The following is a 17,680-nucleotide window of genomic DNA, read 5'->3' as shown; positions in this document are numbered from 1 at the left end:
TGCGACTGGCGTAGCAGGCTGAGGTGCAATGTATGTCTGTGGCTGTGGTGGAGCAGCTGCAGGTAGTGAAGGTGGAACATATGGCTTCGGCTGAGTAGGTGTCACAGAACCAGTCTGTGAGGGTGCAACGTACGGCTGAGGCTGCGGTGTGGTCTGTTGCTGATAATGATATGGTGATGACGTTGGATGGGGCGTAGACCAACGCTTTTCAGCAGTCGCGTTTTGAACCGATGCTGTGCTAACAGAAGGCAGGGCGAGTGACCGACCTCGACTGTGCAGCTTACGGTCAGAGTTCGCCTCAGATGCGCGTTCGCTGTCTGCACTCGGTCCCCGGGGTAACTCAATCGCCTGCACCGTATGACGAAAAAGAAGTGGAGCTGCGGGAGACGGATTGCTCTCAGTCTGGTGAATTTGGTTGTGACCATCCACGTGAACTGACGACTGTTCCTGTGTCGATGTTGTAAACTTGTTTAAGGTCGGAGATTCATAAAGATAAGAGGTCACCGGATCAATTCCGCCATGCTATTATGCATATTAACTACCAGCTTATCCACAGTTACATACCCAAAAAGTTACCTACCGCTGCTGAAGGATGGTTCAGAACAGGTTTTGTTTTGAAATAGATTTCCGGTGGACGCGATTCATGAGATCCATCGCCATTTGTAGCACTAGTGTCAGATACCGCTCCCTCTTCGCTGGTACTAGCTTGGCCATCTGTAGACCAATTACTCGTAACAGCTATGGCCGGTCGTTGAAACCGCGCTAAGGCTGAATTCACTGAAGTAAGAGCCTGCGGCTTTGGATGTACCGGCGGAGGACCTTGCCGTGCGGTTGAGGACACCGTCGTTCCATTGGGCGATGGATCTCGCTCGACATTGGCTACTGAGGTCTTTGATTCCCCCACTGACAGCTTTGTTGTTGTTGAGAACTCTGAGATCGAGTGTGCCGTAGGGACACTGCCGTTCGAAGTTTGCTGCTTACTATCAGGTCGAACATTGTCCCTGTGCACCTCTCGACGCGGATCCCTCGCTCCGCTCTTTTCCTTATCTCTCTCACTGTCATTACCAATGGCCATCTGTTCCCACTTGGAGCGTATACTGCTGACTGAAGTGAACGGCGAATCTTCAGACGACATGGCGGATCTAGATGACCAAGGCGTTCACGACTACTTCACATTCGCCGGACGGACTTCCAACCCGCGGTCCGCAGTTAGTCAGTGAATTAAATGGAAAATGATTCGTGACTTGTCGCGAATTGTGTAACTATCTTCAGATTAGCTGTGATTTGCGTCTAATGGTAGGAAGCCATGATGAGATCTGTTCGGCGGGAATTTGTTACCATGTCCAGTTCGTTTCATAATGAGTGTAGGGGCAGAATATGGCATTTTCCGAGAGCCGCCTTAAACGAGTCGGCTCATGCTCACTGCATTTCATTAAGCTTTAGTTACAGACTAAATTGGCACCAATGATAAACCTTATTTGCAGCATGTACCAAGTAATTTGAGACGTTAAATTTAGAACTGTTAAGTTTCTTGTGTTTGCGGTATAATTGCAAGAAGGATAAGTTCATTATGTACATCACGTCTAGACATATCTAAATCCACGCAAGAACTTAAATGTAAGTCGCTGGGTCGTTCTATCCAAAGGAGTATTATCTTACAAATGTAACAAACGTAAAACCAAAGCTGTACCAAAAGATACCAGTATCGCTAGTCTATATGCACACGATGCTGATAGCGTAGATGTGGATGATGTGGTGGTTGAAGATGCAGATGCAGATGCAGACTCAGACGTCGCAATGCTAGTTGTGTGGCTAGTAGTCGAGAATGTAGGAAACGCCGTTTGCAGCGAGGAATTTGTGAAGCTGAACGCGGAAGATGTGGATGCAATGGTGAAAGTTGAGCGAGAAGTCGGGGTTGATATTAAAGCTGATGTATTGCCTAATGATTTGGACCTTATAACTGTGGGCGATATCGTTTGCAAACCGTCAGACAACAGAGACGATGAAAACGACGATGTGACTGATATATTAGTCTTCGTCGATTCTGCGTAAATTAGTATGCTTGCACAAAGCAACGAATAGGCGAAATTCTATTCACCTGCAGAGATCGTGCTCATAGATATCGCTGCGAAAGAATTGGTGGATGCCGATAAAGAATGAAACGTAGGTGTGATTTCCGCCGAGAGTGAGCCTGTGGGGTGGCCATCGTCGTAAATGTCATTGCCCCCCGTTCCCCTGGACGCGAATCCAACTCGCATATTCTGTTTGTCATAAATGGTGTAGATTCCCTTTAAGAATGAGGCACCCATTAGCCAGGTTGACGTGCCATTCACTGATACACCCTGAATATTTGTGAGGCAATTTCCGTCGCCGTCAAGAGGATTTCCAATATAGTCACTGGAATTGACAGCCCATCGGACCCCACCAAATCCAAATGCAAGCTCTGTAGTTGTATTGCAAGCGATCACATAGTTTGTACCATCTGTCCGTACAATACCATTGCTTCCAACGAGGTCCTTGTGAATTTGCAATGCATCGTCGGAAGGTATTAGTATAAGGGTGGTGCCAGTATCAATTAGTGCTAACTTATCCGAAAATCCTTCGGCTTCACCATTAACATAGCAATCATCGATAGCGACTATCCAAAGACCCTGATCGTTGGCAACGTCCACAAAAGAAATATCCCCAGTGAATCGTGAAGTGTCAACACCTCCAATAGACATGCTCCCACCATCCAGATCGTCTTCTGTTCCGAGATCAATCTGTGAACGTATATTAGCATTACAGCAATCGTAAGCAATTTGAGAATCGTATTCCTTACCGCAAAGACCTCTCGGGAGATTAAGCCATCCCGAGCAAGTACAGCGATAACGGACGGATTACCATTAATCTGCAGGTCGCTCGCAGAAAGTCCTAAGATGCCTAGGGCCAAGCCGTCAGTATTGACACATTCTCATGACCAATAATTAAAAACGTCAATACCATCAACTGGGAACGCATTAAATGAATCGGCGACATCCTCAGCCAGTCCGAATCCCATGCTCACGTTATAGCCAGCCAGTTCGACATAGTCTGTAGCTACAATACCAGAAACTTTTCCTTGCCCATAGTCAATTGAGAAGTCCTTTCCATCGTAGACTTCAAGGGTCGCGGAGTCCTGGGGGCCAAACTGGTTGTGCGATACGCAAGAGATATTTGTGCAGCTTTGAGAATATACCCAAAGATCGTACGACCCAGTATCCACCACAACACTGTAAACAGAATTCACGTCCGAGCCTAGTTGAATGTCCACATAGTACGACACGTCGGAGCCATTCTGATCTATCTCGAGAGTATTTTTAACCGAGGATCGGACTGGTTCGCAGGAGACGCAGCTGTAGGCCACAACTGGGCGACGGTACTCTTTCGCATACAGCGACAGCGTCACTATTGAACTGCAGAGTGCAACATTATCCTGCCAAATAACTAGAGCTAAGAGTATGTAAGAGAACGTCCACATCCGATCTAGTCGTCACAGCTAAATTGCTGTGATTCAGTGCTGGACGAAGTTGTACTGAGAATGCCGCGCGGGCATGGGGTTACCCCTTTTTTCGAGGTAATTTTCAATTAAAACTCATCCAAGAGTTTGGTGGTGATGCGCTTGGGTGCGTCGATCACCTAAATAAGCTACGTTAACCTTGGCTTGACGGTTTAGCTGCCCTGTTTAAGAGGTGCCCTTTCATAAGCACCCGCACTCTAGCCTATTCCACTTTCATATATGAGACATATTTTGGACCTGCGTAATTGAAATTTGAAAAGAAAAGTGTAGCTTAGGGTTTCGACACTCAGGATCCATAGCAGCGGAATATACTGCGTAAGCTGCGCAAATATTTCTCTATCTAGTAAGTTAACGTTATTAATCAACATGTAATCTAAGCCTGATCCAAGATCTGAGAAACATGTACTACAATGCATTGCTACATGTATAAGAGGCCAAAACGCAATATGTAACTTCACACGAACGCGATCATACATTTGCCGACCAAGCTGATCCTATAACGGCTCCAAATGGCCGCACCCCGCAATGTAATGTAAAGATTCATCCCAGGACAAATAAGAGTTTCCCTAAATCGAAAGACAGAAAATCACTGGAACAGGAATTAATAAGGATGGTAAATGGAAAATTCATAATGCATTCCGGCTGCTCCTGTCAGGGATATTTATGTCAAATCTTAAGACAATATCTCCTTGTCTATGCAATTCTTGATATTTTAATGCCGACTGTATTGGGCGCCCAACTTCTTGAGTCGGTCACAACTTTCCATCTTCATGTCCTTGGCCTGCTCGTACTTCTCCTGATCGACAAAGAACCATCCTTGGCTCTCTTCTAGCTTCCTCTGCCGAAGATCGCTTTCGACAGCGCACTTATTCTGTAATATTCCGACGTACGAGTTCTCCACCCGTTGGTCGAGTAGACGAAGTCGTTTATCGTTCAGTTCCGCGGCGTCTCTAGGGCTGACGTAATATGGCACGTGGTACTTCGGGGTGATCCTCTCCACTGTATACGGCGGAGACGGATTGAATTCAAACCGAGTTTTCGCTTGGAAAATGGTGTCGCTAGAGGACGACGAGTTATCGAATAACGAGGAGAGCAGTGGAACGACAAAGAGAAGAATGAGCGGAAGGAGCTGGATTAACATTCGGGGGCTAAACGTCTCACCATTTGCGTCTCCGCCGCCCGGTGGCGGTCGACGTTGACCTCCTCCCGGATTCATAGGTCGACCAAACGGGCTAAATGGTGAGCCACCAAAGGAGTGAATCCTGATACCGGGACCACCGAAACCACCAAAGCTGGTTTGGAATGTAGTACCACCTCCGCCACCTCCAAAGAACATATTGAATAGCTCGTCAGGAGATATTTCATCGGCATACATTCCATTGAAGTCACCCCGTGAGGAGGTTCGTCGACTAAAGCCGCTTGGCATCCCTCCCCGAGAATCTGGATCCGAACCCGTGGCGTCATATGTTGCCTTCTTATCTTTGTCCGATAGAATTTGGAATGCCTTGGAAACCACTGCAATTAGACAACAGTTAGCAATGTGCTGGGGAAAGTCCTAAAATCAACGATGTCATACTTTTAAATGCTTCATCAGCACCGGGCGCCCCGTTTTTGTCTGGATGCATCAGCAGTGCTAGTTTTCTGTACGCTCTCTTAATATCTCCATCTGTAGCAGTCTTCTCTATATCTAAAATGGAGTAATATTCATAATGTCTGCATTTCCGTACTCTATTCACTGCTTCAGCTTGTGCTGGCGTGTAGTCTCTCGACTGTCGGCCCTGATTGTGGTCGCGGCTAGAGGACGACGTAGAATTCGGCTTCGAGGAAGATGTCGACCCTGAAGACATGTCGGGTGCCGTGTAGTGCCCTTTATTTCGATAGATGGCGTTAATATCTGCCCAATAGCAGCTCTGTAGATGGTCGTTGTCCCTCGAAACACAGATTCGATTCTGGTCGAAAGCTTAATAACTGTAGTTGTATCGCCACTGGAGATGACAAAACGTAGCAATGACTCACAGCGGCCGTGACGATGCCAACGATGAATTGACCAAGAAGCCGATATCCGGGATAACGTCGATAAGACAATTTATACGAGTGCGTGTCCTATGGTGCGTACCACTTCTTGCCTGACATGGCGATATCCAACTTTGAGGGTTTCTGACATTTACGACGTGTACAGAACAAAAACTCTAATCTGTCCTGGGTTGTGCTCGTAAATGAAGCAAAGGCAAGCCCTCCACCTTCCTGCCCTACAGCGACCCTTCGTTAGCGAAAGCCTCTGTGCGGAGATATACAACATAAGTACTTCTCCGCACGTGGTACCCTTTCACAGGCCTTTAACGTCTCTCTGTTGTTCCACTGTCGTCAATGTATTCAGAAAAATATGTTGAGCAGCAAAACTGTTTCTATCTTGAAATCCGTAGTAACCCAGTCCAAGTCCTCGGTCAGGAGGATTTCAGCTAGCACCGCAATTCGCTCAGGTACCGCCGAACCTTGACGCTAAGTATAATCTGTGCCAATCAAGGTTCGCTGACCAACTCCTGACGATTAGGTGCGCCCATTAACAACCTCACCCGTCGGCAGTTGTTTTCTGTTGCTACCAGAGCAATGTCGGAGAAGTACGAATATGTCGCTATTATCCCGGATAAAGCGGATGCCGTAAGTCTGCGAATTTCTCGCCGCAGTATTTGCTGGGTTTTCTAAGGGCTGACATACAATTAGTTAGAGCGACGTGTCGCTGTACGCGCGAAACATCTGGAGAACGTCAAGAAAATGTTCGCCGACGGTACTATGGTTTCTGGAGGTATCTGTTAACTCGGCGATCATTCAAGACGACAAGACCCTAATTGACATAGGCGTTTATATGGACGGTCCGGTGATTGAAGGCACCACTCCGTCATTCAAAGGCTCAGTTGTCAATATCATCGCTGAGTCAGTTGAGCAGGTTAAGGAGATACTTAGCATTGACCCCTACACTGTAAATGACGTCTGGGACTGGGAAAAGGCTCAGATTTTTAACGTAAGTAACTAATAGTTGAGGATGGGCGAATGTAGTCATGGTTAACTTACGATGCGTGTTAGTTCGTCTGCGCCGTTCGCAAGGGAAAGCCTTAGGTCATTGTATATTCAGACGGAGTTTCGCATTGTGGGAGACACATAGACGATAAAATGTACTCTATAGATGCAACCAATGATACATCGTTTGTTGACCATGAATTCACATATTTGAGTGTTGACCCTACTTTCTGCAAGCCAGATGATCTCGAGAAACTGGTACCCAATGTTCTAGCCAATATATCTTGTAGATCTGTACTCCCTCTGGGCGAGTTATTCTCGCTTCTGCTGGTTCCTCGGATGTTCCAACATTCAGCATAAATGCAACGAACTTTGACACTTGAGGCCTCATGTATGCTACCCAAGCGCAATCATACGGTTCGCGTTGGGGTGGGCTGGCCTTGGGATACACAACCTCGGAAGCGATGAACAGCAGCCAAGTCGCCAGTATACCCTCAATCAAACCCCGCCCGCAGCAGGCACACTACATTCCAATATCCGATTTTTTCTGCATTTTAGTCGTCTGGTTTCAACGTTGTCTTGCTCTAAGCTACTACTTTCCTCGGCAGAATAAATTGCTCAGCATCAGGACCCCCTCATGATCCACAGGGTTCTGAACACGCGAATGAGTGGCTCGGTTTTCTCGCGCAATGCTGTGCGCAATACTCGACGAACAACTCGGGTGAGAGTTCCTGCCACTATTGCAGTAACAGGATACTCCTTTGGTGTTCAAAAATGCGGCATATCTTCCTCAAGTCGGACAGATTCTGTGACCAAAGGGGCAAACGCTAGTGGCACGAGTCGAATAGAGAATAGGTCACCGTCTGTCGCGTCGCTGTTAGGTACGGTTTTCTCCGCGCCGGCAAAGGTTGCTAGCGTCGCGTCAGAAGCATTTGCAAGGAGCACTAGCGCAGAGAGGAGTAGTATTCCGGGATCAAAGGCATTCTCGGATCCGCTGTCTGTTGTCGCAGCCGAAATGACGAACCTGACAAACAATATCCGAAGTCTTCTTGGATCAGCACATCCCAACCTCGATACTGCGGCAAAGTATTATGTTCAGAGCCAGGGCAAGCATATTCGACCGCTACTGGTATTACTTATGAGCAGAGCAGTACTTCGAGCGCCGAAGTCAGACAACTATGAACGGAGGTATAATGTCGATGAAAGTATAAGCCCCTTAGATATCCTTCGAGATTTCAACCCTACGAACATAATATCATCTATTGCCACTACAGTCTCTCGATCGCCGACCGCCGCTACAGAGGCACAGACCGTTGAGGAGGAGACAGGAATATTTCCATCTCAGCGGCGACTTGCAGAGATCACGGAAATGATCCACGCCGCGTCATTACTTCACGACGACGTTATCGATGACGCCGAGCTACGACGAGGAAACCCATCAGGAAATAGTGCGTTTGGTAACAAGATGGCGATCCTCGCCGGTGATTTCTTGCTGGGCCGTGCTTCTGTTGCGTTGGCTCGGTTAAGAAACGCTGAAGTCACCGAACTCATTTCTACAGTTATAGCTAATCTCGTCGAGGGCGAGGTCATGCAGCTTAAAAACACTGCTCCTGAAGATGCCGCCACTGGAGTGGCTACTCCCGCCACATTCGACTACTATCTGGAGAAGACATACCTCAAGACTGCCAGTTTGATCTCGAAGTCGTGTCGTAGCGCGGCTGTGCTGGCCGGTGCGCGGGAGGATATTGTGGAGAACGCGTACCAGTACGGAAGGAACTTGGGCATGGCATTCCAATTAGTTGACGATCTACTCGATTACACTGTCACCGAATCTGATCTGGGTAAGCCTGCTGGTGCTGATCTACAGCTCGGCCTTGCCACAGCACCGGCCTTGTTTGCGTGGAAACATTATCCCGAACTGGGACCCATGATAAGACGGAAATTTTCTCAACCTGGCGACGTTGAAAAGGTATAGTGTGAAGTGCTGTATCTCATAAGTAGCACTGGTCTAATGTACCTTATAGGCTCGACAGTTGGTCTCAGAATCAGATGGTGTTGAAAAGACTCGACAGTTAGCGAAGGATTACAGCGATAATGCCCGAAAGGCAGTTGCTGGATTCCCAGAATCTACCGCCAAAGACGCATTAATCGATATGACTGCCACAGTCCTTAACAGAAAAAATTAACAAAAGCTAATGAAAATTTATGAATCCTTCGGACATAGAAGACCAGCGCTGAAATTTATTTACAATACGACATTTTGTGCAGTGCAGTAGTCTCGGAGATCTCGTTGGCAAGTCTTGCGTATGACGGCGCGATATATTCTAGAGCTGTCGGTTTCGTACTTTGTGACTTTGGTGGGTATACAGGTATTAGCCTTCTATTTGGATGCGGAAAAAGTTACGGCTTAGATTATCCAAGCTTATGTGTTCTTTTTTCATAACTAAAATGCATTTGGTGTGCCCTTTGTATATAGAATCAGTTTGTTCCCTTTTATAGTTACTGTGCAGCTATTGATCAGTCTCTTGTTATAATTATACTCAGTTAGCCATTAGTAAATAGCGCCAACTTTATACCCCTACTTTCCGTGACAACCCAGTGAATAAGAACGACGCGAACAAACCCAAGAACTCCGACTTATCCATTAATTATTCACCCCTTTTTCATTTGAAATCTGCTCCATCATCACGCAGCGTCTGTATCTTCCTGTCGGGCATCTGCTCTGATCCCCTCATACGTTGTACTGGGACTCTGCTTTTGCGGCTGCGAAGGGGCAGACTCCGCGACATTGTCTCTGTACTGGTCAGCACGCGGGGAAGCAACGCGAGCTGATTCCCGAGTTCTGAAGCGACGGACGGAGTATCCACCTCGCTGGATGATGTCGGAGTAGACGCCGGGCGCAGGATCATAGTTAGTAACGCCATTTGCAACGTCGTCTCTGCGACTGTAGTATATGTACTCTCTACAGAACGATAGTTAGCGTTTAAACAAGGCAAATATTCTAGATCACTGGGAAAGTGATAGGGGACCAACAGATAGAGCGCATGGAGAAGCCCGGGCAAGTAGCCAAGCATGGTGAGACCAATATTAATGATGAAATCAACAGAGCAGCCGCTGATGAAGAACACTCCCAACGGAGGGACTATGCCCATGTCAGTTAACTTTGAATCATTACGTTCAGATTAGAGAGATGACTTACTGAAAAGGGAGGCTATGACGACGATCAAAGAAGAGACTGGATCCATCTTTGAGTACGGTATGTTTGATTTGGCGATGAATGTGCGTAAAATTGCGATTAGAGGTGAAGTCCTGGCTGATGCCGAAAAAAGGTGATCACGAAAAGGATACAGAATCAATAAGTATGCTGCAAGCTTGTTGAATTGCTTTCGCGTCAGGAACCCGATGACGCAAGTAACGCTGAGTTGCAACTGGTGCGGCTCGCTACGGCCATCTCCGCGCTCACACTTGGATACACAAACACACACTATGGAGTCATTTGGCTTGATTACGCGTTGCATGTAGCTGTTATATATTCATTAAATCAACCAATCACCAAGCCGTCACTCCTGTGCATAGAAGTGGCAATAAGAGTGCGGATCTAAGAATTAAACAAGGCCCGGTGTAAACCAGGAGTTGCGACCGGTCTCAAGCGCACGAGGCCAAACCCCTGATTTGCGGGGCCGAGGTCATTGTCCCTAGGTTAGGGCTTGCACATTACCCCCGACGAGCGGCTCAAGCCACTTGTCCGATGTAATTCACAGTCAAATTGATTGACAATATCGAAGTTATCTAGCACGTAACTAGGATTTCAGGCTGTCAGGATTTGTCTCCGTCTTGTCCGCGGCTAGACGTGCATTTAAATGAACTGTATTACGTCAGATTCCTTTTATCCTGCCCTCCGATCAAGGGCCGATTGTTCGCCGGAGTTCTGCCGGTGTTTGTCCAAGTCCCCCGTTTACATTCCGAACCGGAACTCCCTGACCTAGGTAGGCACTTCGCAGCTGGACGAGCTTTACCAATCACAATGATTATGGAGGAGCACTCTGCCAAAGCGTTGGCAATCGATGCCGTAAACTCAGTCAGTCTGGTGAGTCACTTTCAACTTCTGGCAGCGCAGCGTTCATGTGTATTGACAGACCCATGACAGGCTGCTCGAAATAATTTCGACCGTCTATTTCGATCATTTATTCTGGTCCCTGCCGGCATTATTGTCGTGCTCCTCGCGCTTTATGGCGTGCACAGCGCTATATCACTTACTCCGGTTAATTTCCCGGCTTCAGTAATTTGCATGATTTTATTGTTCCTGATTTTAATATTGCTCGATACCACTATCGGTTCACGTAGAACTGCAGCAGTTTCAAAAATCATTGACGTCCCCCTTGGATTCTCGTTGCGATGGATTAACACCTTCTTTACCCCTTCATTCGTGCTTCTTCCTCTATCGCCGGCCGTCGGAGGCGCCGAAGTCGGCAAGATTGCGGGAGTATTTATTCTTGGATTTATAGTCATGATGGTTGTTACTGCATATATGTTACTATTTTTGCAGAAGATATTTGGCACCTCTAAGCGCGATCTTGTTGAGAGGGCGGAGGAGGTTCCTCCGGCGTCTGATTTCGGGGATCGCCGGCACACAAGTGCAGCAGATTCTGCGCAGGATTTGACGGATGCAATCGAATTGGATGAACTCCGTCAGTCAAGTAATATTTTGGGTGTTAACGGCTCCGCTCATCATTCGCAGCAGGAAATTCTGAACCTTGAGCATCCGGAACCAGTTGCGTCGACTTTCAGACGGCAGGGTCAGAAGATCGATATCCCACCGTCAATATCACAGCAAGAAGTTATGACGAATAGAACCGTTGACTCTGATTTAGCTAGTATGGGCGATGGAAGTAGTACCAACAGTCTTAATCCAATCCCGACGCGAACGTCACACATATCACATCGCCAGAGCAACGACCTCGCTCGGATTAATACAATCAATAGTATCCGACGGGTTCTCACCGGCCACAGTATGGTTCATGGTGCTAGAACCAGTCGTTTGGGTGCAATTAGTACTACGGACGGTGATAGAAAGAGTGATGATAGTGGACTCCATGGGCTATCAGAGAGCACAGCAGGACATTCTGATAGATCTGAGAGTGTAATTGGGCAGTCGGCTCCACCACCAGAAGAGCCTGCTCATGCAGGATTACTTTTGATTGGTAAGCCTTCACAAAGGGCAGAATTATTTGCTGCCAAAATCACGCAATATCTGGACACGTTCCTGTACACTACTGTGTTCTTCTTGGTGGGACTGCCGGTCTATTTCACCACAGGTTACGCCTTGATCGCGCATGGCACTTTTACGATTTTAATGCTATTTCTGGGGCTACGTTTGCCGCCTAAGATTCGTCGCTTTATTCATCCAATTTTCACGTGCTCGGGCCTTACTATTCTCGGAATATACGTCATGTCTGTTGCTTATCATAGAAATCTCGACTGGGGTCTGCATGCGTACAGCACCGGTCGCACGTATTTGACTCTATTTGGAGTTGACGAATATAAGAATGTTCTGCCAGGCGCTGGTGATATGCTTAGGACGGTACTTGACGTCAGTATCGTGGCTCTCGCGCTCCCGATGTATAGGTATCGGGGTGATTTGAAGAAGCATTTCATTGTCATTATTATTCCTAACGTCGTTGTCGGGCTTGTTACCTTTTTTGCTTATCCACCTCTCTGTTATGCAATAGGTATTTCCGCCGAGCGGAGCCTATCATTTATCGGTCGCAGCGTGACACTTGCGCTGGCGCTGCCGGTTGTACAGTCACTTGGTGGATCGCAGTCTCTGGTGGCAGTAACTGCTATTCTGAGTGGTATCATTGGCGTGCTTATTGGATCTTATATTCTTGCGGGACTCAAGATCCGGGAGGACGATTATCTTACTAGAGGAATAACTCTTGGTATGGAAAAGCAGTCATGACGTTTGTTGTTCTATCCCTCGCTAACATTGGCTAGGTATAAATTCGTCAGCCGTCGCGACGGCACATCTGCTTACGACCGACCCGCGAGCTAGCGCCCTTAGCAGTTTAAGTTTCGTTTTGTTCGGCACGACATTAATTATTCTAAGTGCTATTACGCCGATTGTGCATGTGATCAGGCATATGGTTGGACTGCCATGATCAAGTTTGAGTTTCGGTTCATGAGGTGACCTTTCGTGGACCAGGTCTTTTGCATTTAGGCTGCACTGTGAGTGTCGAGGGTAATTTCATTTTGTACGTGTAGTTTAGATACTATTAAGATATTGTATAATTCTCTAAATTATATCGTGCAAACTTCATGCAACTCTAACAATTATCCTACAAGACGGCTCGAACGCTGATGAACACCTCAGTTACAAATGCAATATGTTGGTAAACCATAACGTCACATCAAAAAACTTCACTTTGCTCTGACGGTTGAAGAACTTCCAGAACGCTTCAAGTTCACCGATCATCCTCTTGGGATTAAAAATTGAGATTTGCCGCAATTTCTCGCGATCCTCTGCGTATACTGTCCGTGCGCAATATTGAGCCATGATCAGAAACGTTCGTTCCGGTCCCAACGTGGATTTCAGACATTCGTCCAATGCGCGGGTGAGATCATTGGTCTTTAGAATAAGTAGGACTACCGGGGGTACACCAGAAAGGAGTTGGATCAGGCTTGGCATGAGCCCGCCTTGCAGAGCTGCCACTATTTTCTTCATCTCGTCTTTGCTTCTGCGGGTCATGATTGAGCTCTTTGCCGTGTGATAATCGCGGCCGGTGATTGCAGTGGCAAATAAGGGAAACTACAAGCACGTTAGTACCAAAATGCAGTCGTCTATGGTTTATATTTCGAGACGCACCTGGTCATCAGATATACCAGCAAATTCCTTGGCATACTTTCGCATACCCGCCTCGTCCGAGTCAATGACGGACAACCAAAACTTTGAATAACTCCTTCGCAGATCGAGAGGAACATCTCGATATAAACCGTGATCGTACAAAATAATCTCGAAATTGTGACCGCGGTTATACCAAGGGCCACGCTCATTCTTGCTAAGAGGTCTGATGGCAAGGTTTCCTGCATGCGGGTCACAATGTACACGGACACCAGGGGTAAAGATCATCGTGTTGAAAATATGGGAGAGGCAAACGCTGACTTCGTTGCGTGATATGTTGTGGGCGTCGAGAAATTTGATGTCATCCGGTCGAGCGCCAGTAATGTCTGCAATATTGTTAGAAACGCTTCAGAATTCGCGAATCCAAGTAGTAACACACATTCCATGACCAATATTCTAGGCTTTGCCCACTTCACAGTGGGAATCCTGAGCGCCGTAAGACCTTTCTTATCCTGGAAATATGCCTTTGTCTCCATCGCATACTGGGCCTCCTTTGTAAAATCCAGTTCGACAAAGATTGAAGAGTCTAACTCATGATATAGCCACATCATTGGGTACTCTGGGAAAAATCTGTCTATCGCACTAAATACCAGACCTGTCAACTTGAGGTCGAGAGGAATGAACTCCGCTAATGATGGATGCTGGATCTTTACAGCAACCTCGTCACCAGTCTCGCGAATTCGAGCCTTGTGCACCTGTGCCAAACTGGCTGTACCTAGAGGAACCGTATCAAATTCGGAAAATATCTCTTCGAGCTCAACTCCCATGTCTTTCAAAAATAACTCCCGAATGCTCTCGATCGACGAGACTGGGCATTGATCCTGCAGTGGAATAAATGTAGTCGTCCACTCTGGTGGGAGGAGATATGTCATGGCACTCAAATGCTGTCCCATTTTAATGTAAATTCCGGCATTGGCTTCAAGAACTTTATATGTCCTTTCCGCGCATCGTTTATGACATTCGGAGAGGGCTTTCTGCCGCCCGTCTTCAGTATCAAACTTCGTTCCTAGCACTTGTCTGTAATCGTCAAAGCATTTCGCAGCGGCCACCGCAATTCTCGTACTCCGTTCCGAGACCATTACCGCATGATTAAACATTTCCTCCAACTCATTGTAAAAATACGATCCGGCGCCAGTGGCACCCGCCAGTGACAAAGTGGCGATGGCTTTCCCAGTAGCGGATTTGAGTACGGCGCGCTCCTTAAATCGCTTTGCTCTTCCGTTGTGCTTCGAGCCGTTTCCGATTACCCAGTGCCATTGGAAATTGCTCTCGTTGGTGCTCTTCTGCGGTTGCGACCGAATATGCAACCTCTTGAACGACTGACATCGCTTCAGCAGGCACGAGCGAACAGGCTGGTGTGCGCCGCAGAACAGCTGGGTCCTCCCAAATGTCGACAGTGGTGATCGGAACATGTGAAGTCCAACAAAGTCATTTGTCCAAATATCGTGCTTTCTGATAGCTGCAGCGCAGATGTTGATAAACCGCGTGTGCCGACCTCGAATTAAATTTCTACAGGGGTTCCTCGCTCTCGGACGGGGTGCTCGCGAGATTGCCCAATATGGCATAATCGTGCTCTAGACCAAAATAATATAAACTTTAAATTTGTCGTACCCAGGACTAACATATCCGGTAGTAGTTTAAATAGCTTCTCAGATTACTTGACTAGGTATTATACTCACTAAGCGTATTTTAAATATGGTTTGTGTGACTAGTTATTATATTCATTACGCATAGTAACAAAATCAAAGATCGAACGTGCAAAATATCACAATCATACCGTAACTCGTACAATCCCCCAGCATTTGCTCTACTATGACAGTTTTATAACAAAACAGCAATCAATGCCATGAATACACACAAAAGAACACCGTAACATCAAGTAGCACAGAGTCAACAAATACGAACAAAATACATATAGGGCAGTATACATTGTAGTTATTTATCCACGAGCATCCACTTCCATCTACAACATCCCACAGTCAGATTTCAGACGCCGAATAATCACGCTTGTTGCTGCTCGGGTTGGTGAAGAGCACCCTGCGATCTGAAGCCACCACGAGGACCGTGCCCACCACGACCACGCCCATAGTAGCCGCCTCTTCCCCGACCTCTTCCGCGCCCGCGGTATCGTCCAGTATCAACGCTCGCCTGTCCGAACGTCTCCATGTTTAATTGACGCTCCTGCTGGCGACCCAACCTTTCATTGGAATTACCTTCAAATCGTTCCTTTGTACCGCTAGAAATGTTATCGAAAAACGAACTCGACTTATCGTAGAACACCTCCATGGACTCAGACTCTTCGCCGTTAACGTCCTCAGCATCGTCTTCTTCTTTAACAGAAACTTCCTTCGCAATTGTATCTTTGCGAAACTTCGCATTACTCTCCTCGAAATTGAAATCAGACGCAGGAACGTCAAGTCGAGAAGTCCGAGGACCGGCACCATGTCGCACAAAGTTATTGTAGTTATATCGTTGAGCACCATTCTGCCTGAAGCCTCTTTGGGAAATATTTCCTCGGGCAGGACCAGTAGGGACATCAGTCGTGGTGATTGTGGTGATTGTGGTGGGCGTTACCGTGGTTGAAGATGCCGCAGCCGGGGCCGCATCTGACGGAGTTTCCAGCATAAGCTTTTCTAGAAGATCTTGGGCGGCATTATGGGCCTGCTCCAAGTTAACTTGAGCAGCTGTGGGCGCTGCATGTTGTCTCGCCACTTGTCTTGCCTTCGGCACTGGAACAGCTGGAACGACGTTAATTCGTCCCGCAGGCTGAACAGGCGGAATATCGGGTTTCGTTTCTCGTGCAGGTACTGGAGGAATTGTCGCGGGCTGCGATGGCGGGCCTGCGGGCTGACGAATGGGTGCCCGTTGTTGTTGGACAGTAGGTGGTGGAGGTATAGGTGCAGCAACTGGAACCTGCGATTGGTCGTATTGAGCTTGTGGTGGGTATGGGACGAAGGGCTGCTGAGGATAGTATGGAGGAACAAATCCCTGCTGAGGCTGCGGCGGAGGGTACTGTCTAGGAGGGGGTGGTCTGAAGCCAGCTGGAGGAGCAGCACTCTGAAGCGCGAATTAAGTCAGTACGCATATCAACCATAAATTATCCACAGGAGACTTAATCACCAGGATAAATGAACAGCAAAGATCAGAAGGAAGGCAACGGCAATTTCCACAAATTTTGTATTTGCACTCTCGGAAAAGTAAAACATCCGTGGTATTTCATCATGTACAGTCTTCCATTCATGCATCCCAGTAATTAAATCATAGAGTAACAGTTTACTAACCTGAATAATGGCGGGATCATCCGGAATTGATTGCTTTGACGGTTGCGGTGCTTCTTCCTCTTCTTCAATGACAAGGTCCTTCACCTCCGATCCACGGAAAACAATAAACTCGTAAACATTGTCTGCAGTCTAAGTCAGTGGCTACGGCCTCGTAATGTAAATGTAAAGCGGGATACAGAGTCGATAAAACGGTGGTCCGGCAAGTGTGTACCCTGAGAACGGGTCCCAAAGTGGTGCACGACTGGATCGACCACTTTACGGAGCAATTGTGCTAGAACGAACTTACCGGTGGCAGGAATCTCTTCGGATGGATTGCCTCTTCGTCCTTCAGTACCAAACGAGCGTACATCTTTCAGTGTAAGGGTGGAGGCATCTGCATCAATCTCGTGAAGAACCCCAACATATCTGTCACCAAAAATTAACAATTGTGCATCCAAGCAGTTTGGCTTCGTCGTAATCTCAGTCACTGTAATATAGAGTACGAATTTATCGACTGAACCCATATAAGATGTGCATTTTCACCACGATTTGCGGGTGATAGTCCACTAAGCAATCATATCATCAAAGAGACCTACCGAATATCGCTGTTCGAAAATAGAGAAATTCTGCTTCCAATATATTGCGACATATTGTCTTGCAAGGCGGGATCAAGGCGCAAGTAAGAACTTTGAATTGGGGGGAGGGATGCGAGAAAACCACACCGCAATTCAAAAAAGCCGTCGCGGTTGAGTGGGCTCCCCGGGGTGCCCGATCAATTGACAGGCAGTTATGGAGTAACCTTTGCGCAGTTCAAGACTTATGGCAGTTGTATATTCTGTTGGAATGGCATAATCTGACAGATTCCGTGACGGTCAGAGATTTAAGCGTCGCGCTTTCTCGCGGATGCGCAAACTTCCAACTATAACTGGAGGCCAACTTTGTGTCTACTAAGTTGGTGTCAACTAATAA

General features: G+C 47.2%; 8 protein-coding genes across 8 annotated transcripts; 3 read left to right on the top strand and 5 right to left on the bottom strand.

The window, feature by feature from the left end:
• Positions 1-2,071: 2,071 nt before the first annotated feature.
• On the bottom strand, positions 2,072-3,641 carry POJ06DRAFT_133945 (aspartic peptidase domain-containing protein). Its single transcript, XM_056184417.1, has 3 exons — positions 2,983-3,641; positions 2,822-2,922; positions 2,072-2,762 (listed from the first exon to the last, which is right to left on the bottom strand). Exons 1-3 carry the CDS (start codon positions 3,497-3,499, stop codon positions 2,091-2,093), a joined length of 1,290 nt encoding a protein of 429 aa, XP_056042819.1. The 5' UTR covers positions 3,500-3,641; the 3' UTR covers positions 2,072-2,090.
• A 491-nt stretch (positions 3,642-4,132) lies between these two features.
• Positions 4,133-5,569, bottom strand: POJ06DRAFT_133934 (uncharacterized protein). The gene is made up of 2 exons (XM_056184416.1): positions 5,115-5,569; positions 4,133-5,053 (listed from the first exon to the last, which is right to left on the bottom strand). The coding sequence occupies exons 1-2, from the start codon at positions 5,383-5,385 to the stop codon at positions 4,251-4,253; spliced, it is 1,074 nt and encodes a 357-aa protein (XP_056042818.1). The 5' UTR covers positions 5,386-5,569; the 3' UTR covers positions 4,133-4,250.
• A 132-nt stretch (positions 5,570-5,701) lies between these two features.
• Positions 5,702-6,951, top strand: POJ06DRAFT_256787 (uncharacterized protein). The gene is made up of 5 exons (XM_056188061.1): positions 5,702-6,018; positions 6,090-6,196; positions 6,260-6,341; positions 6,394-6,557; positions 6,620-6,951. The coding sequence occupies exons 1-5, from the start codon at positions 5,922-5,924 to the stop codon at positions 6,650-6,652; spliced, it is 483 nt and encodes a 160-aa protein (XP_056042817.1). The 5' UTR covers positions 5,702-5,921; the 3' UTR covers positions 6,653-6,951.
• A 79-nt stretch (positions 6,952-7,030) lies between these two features.
• Positions 7,031-8,983, top strand: POJ06DRAFT_212257 (isoprenoid synthase domain-containing protein). Its single transcript, XM_056185455.1, has 2 exons — positions 7,031-8,522; positions 8,578-8,983. Exons 1-2 carry the CDS (start codon positions 7,191-7,193, stop codon positions 8,737-8,739), a joined length of 1,494 nt encoding a protein of 497 aa, XP_056042816.1. The 5' UTR covers positions 7,031-7,190; the 3' UTR covers positions 8,740-8,983.
• On the bottom strand, positions 8,984-10,004 carry POJ06DRAFT_256781 (uncharacterized protein). The gene is made up of 3 exons (XM_056188060.1): positions 9,753-10,004; positions 9,587-9,695; positions 8,984-9,515 (listed from the first exon to the last, which is right to left on the bottom strand). Exons 1-3 carry the CDS (start codon positions 9,796-9,798, stop codon positions 9,239-9,241), a joined length of 432 nt encoding a protein of 143 aa, XP_056042815.1. The 5' UTR covers positions 9,799-10,004; the 3' UTR covers positions 8,984-9,238.
• Positions 10,005-10,242: 238 nt separating this feature from the next.
• On the top strand, positions 10,243-12,839 carry POJ06DRAFT_224968 (LrgB-like family-domain-containing protein). Its single transcript, XM_056185696.1, has 3 exons — positions 10,243-10,640; positions 10,701-12,492; positions 12,548-12,839. Exons 1-3 carry the CDS (start codon positions 10,578-10,580, stop codon positions 12,709-12,711), a joined length of 2,019 nt encoding a protein of 672 aa, XP_056042814.1. The 5' UTR covers positions 10,243-10,577; the 3' UTR covers positions 12,712-12,839.
• Positions 12,840-14,958, bottom strand: POJ06DRAFT_256777 (ABC1 family-domain-containing protein). The gene is made up of 3 exons (XM_056188059.1): positions 13,831-14,958; positions 13,416-13,777; positions 12,840-13,358 (listed from the first exon to the last, which is right to left on the bottom strand). The coding sequence occupies exons 1-3, from the start codon at positions 14,861-14,863 to the stop codon at positions 12,924-12,926; spliced, it is 1,830 nt and encodes a 609-aa protein (XP_056042813.1). The 5' UTR covers positions 14,864-14,958; the 3' UTR covers positions 12,840-12,923.
• A 192-nt stretch (positions 14,959-15,150) lies between these two features.
• On the bottom strand, positions 15,151-17,410 carry POJ06DRAFT_256776 (Scd6-like Sm domain-containing protein). Its single transcript, XM_056188058.1, has 4 exons — positions 17,308-17,410; positions 17,019-17,137; positions 16,733-16,854; positions 15,151-16,508 (listed from the first exon to the last, which is right to left on the bottom strand). Exons 1-4 carry the CDS (start codon positions 17,358-17,360, stop codon positions 15,453-15,455), a joined length of 1,350 nt encoding a protein of 449 aa, XP_056042812.1. The 5' UTR covers positions 17,361-17,410; the 3' UTR covers positions 15,151-15,452.
• Positions 17,411-17,680: the final 270 nt, after the last annotated feature.

The sequence above is a fragment of the Lipomyces tetrasporus genome (genome assembly GCF_029532465.1).
Source record: "Lipomyces tetrasporus strain NRRL Y-64009 chromosome Unknown POJ06scaffold_7, whole genome shotgun sequence".
NCBI lineage: Eukaryota > Fungi > Ascomycota > Lipomycetes > Lipomycetales > Lipomycetaceae > Lipomyces > Lipomyces tetrasporus.
Note: the sequence above shows the minus strand (reverse complement) of the source record. Positions and strands in the feature narration are given on the sequence as shown.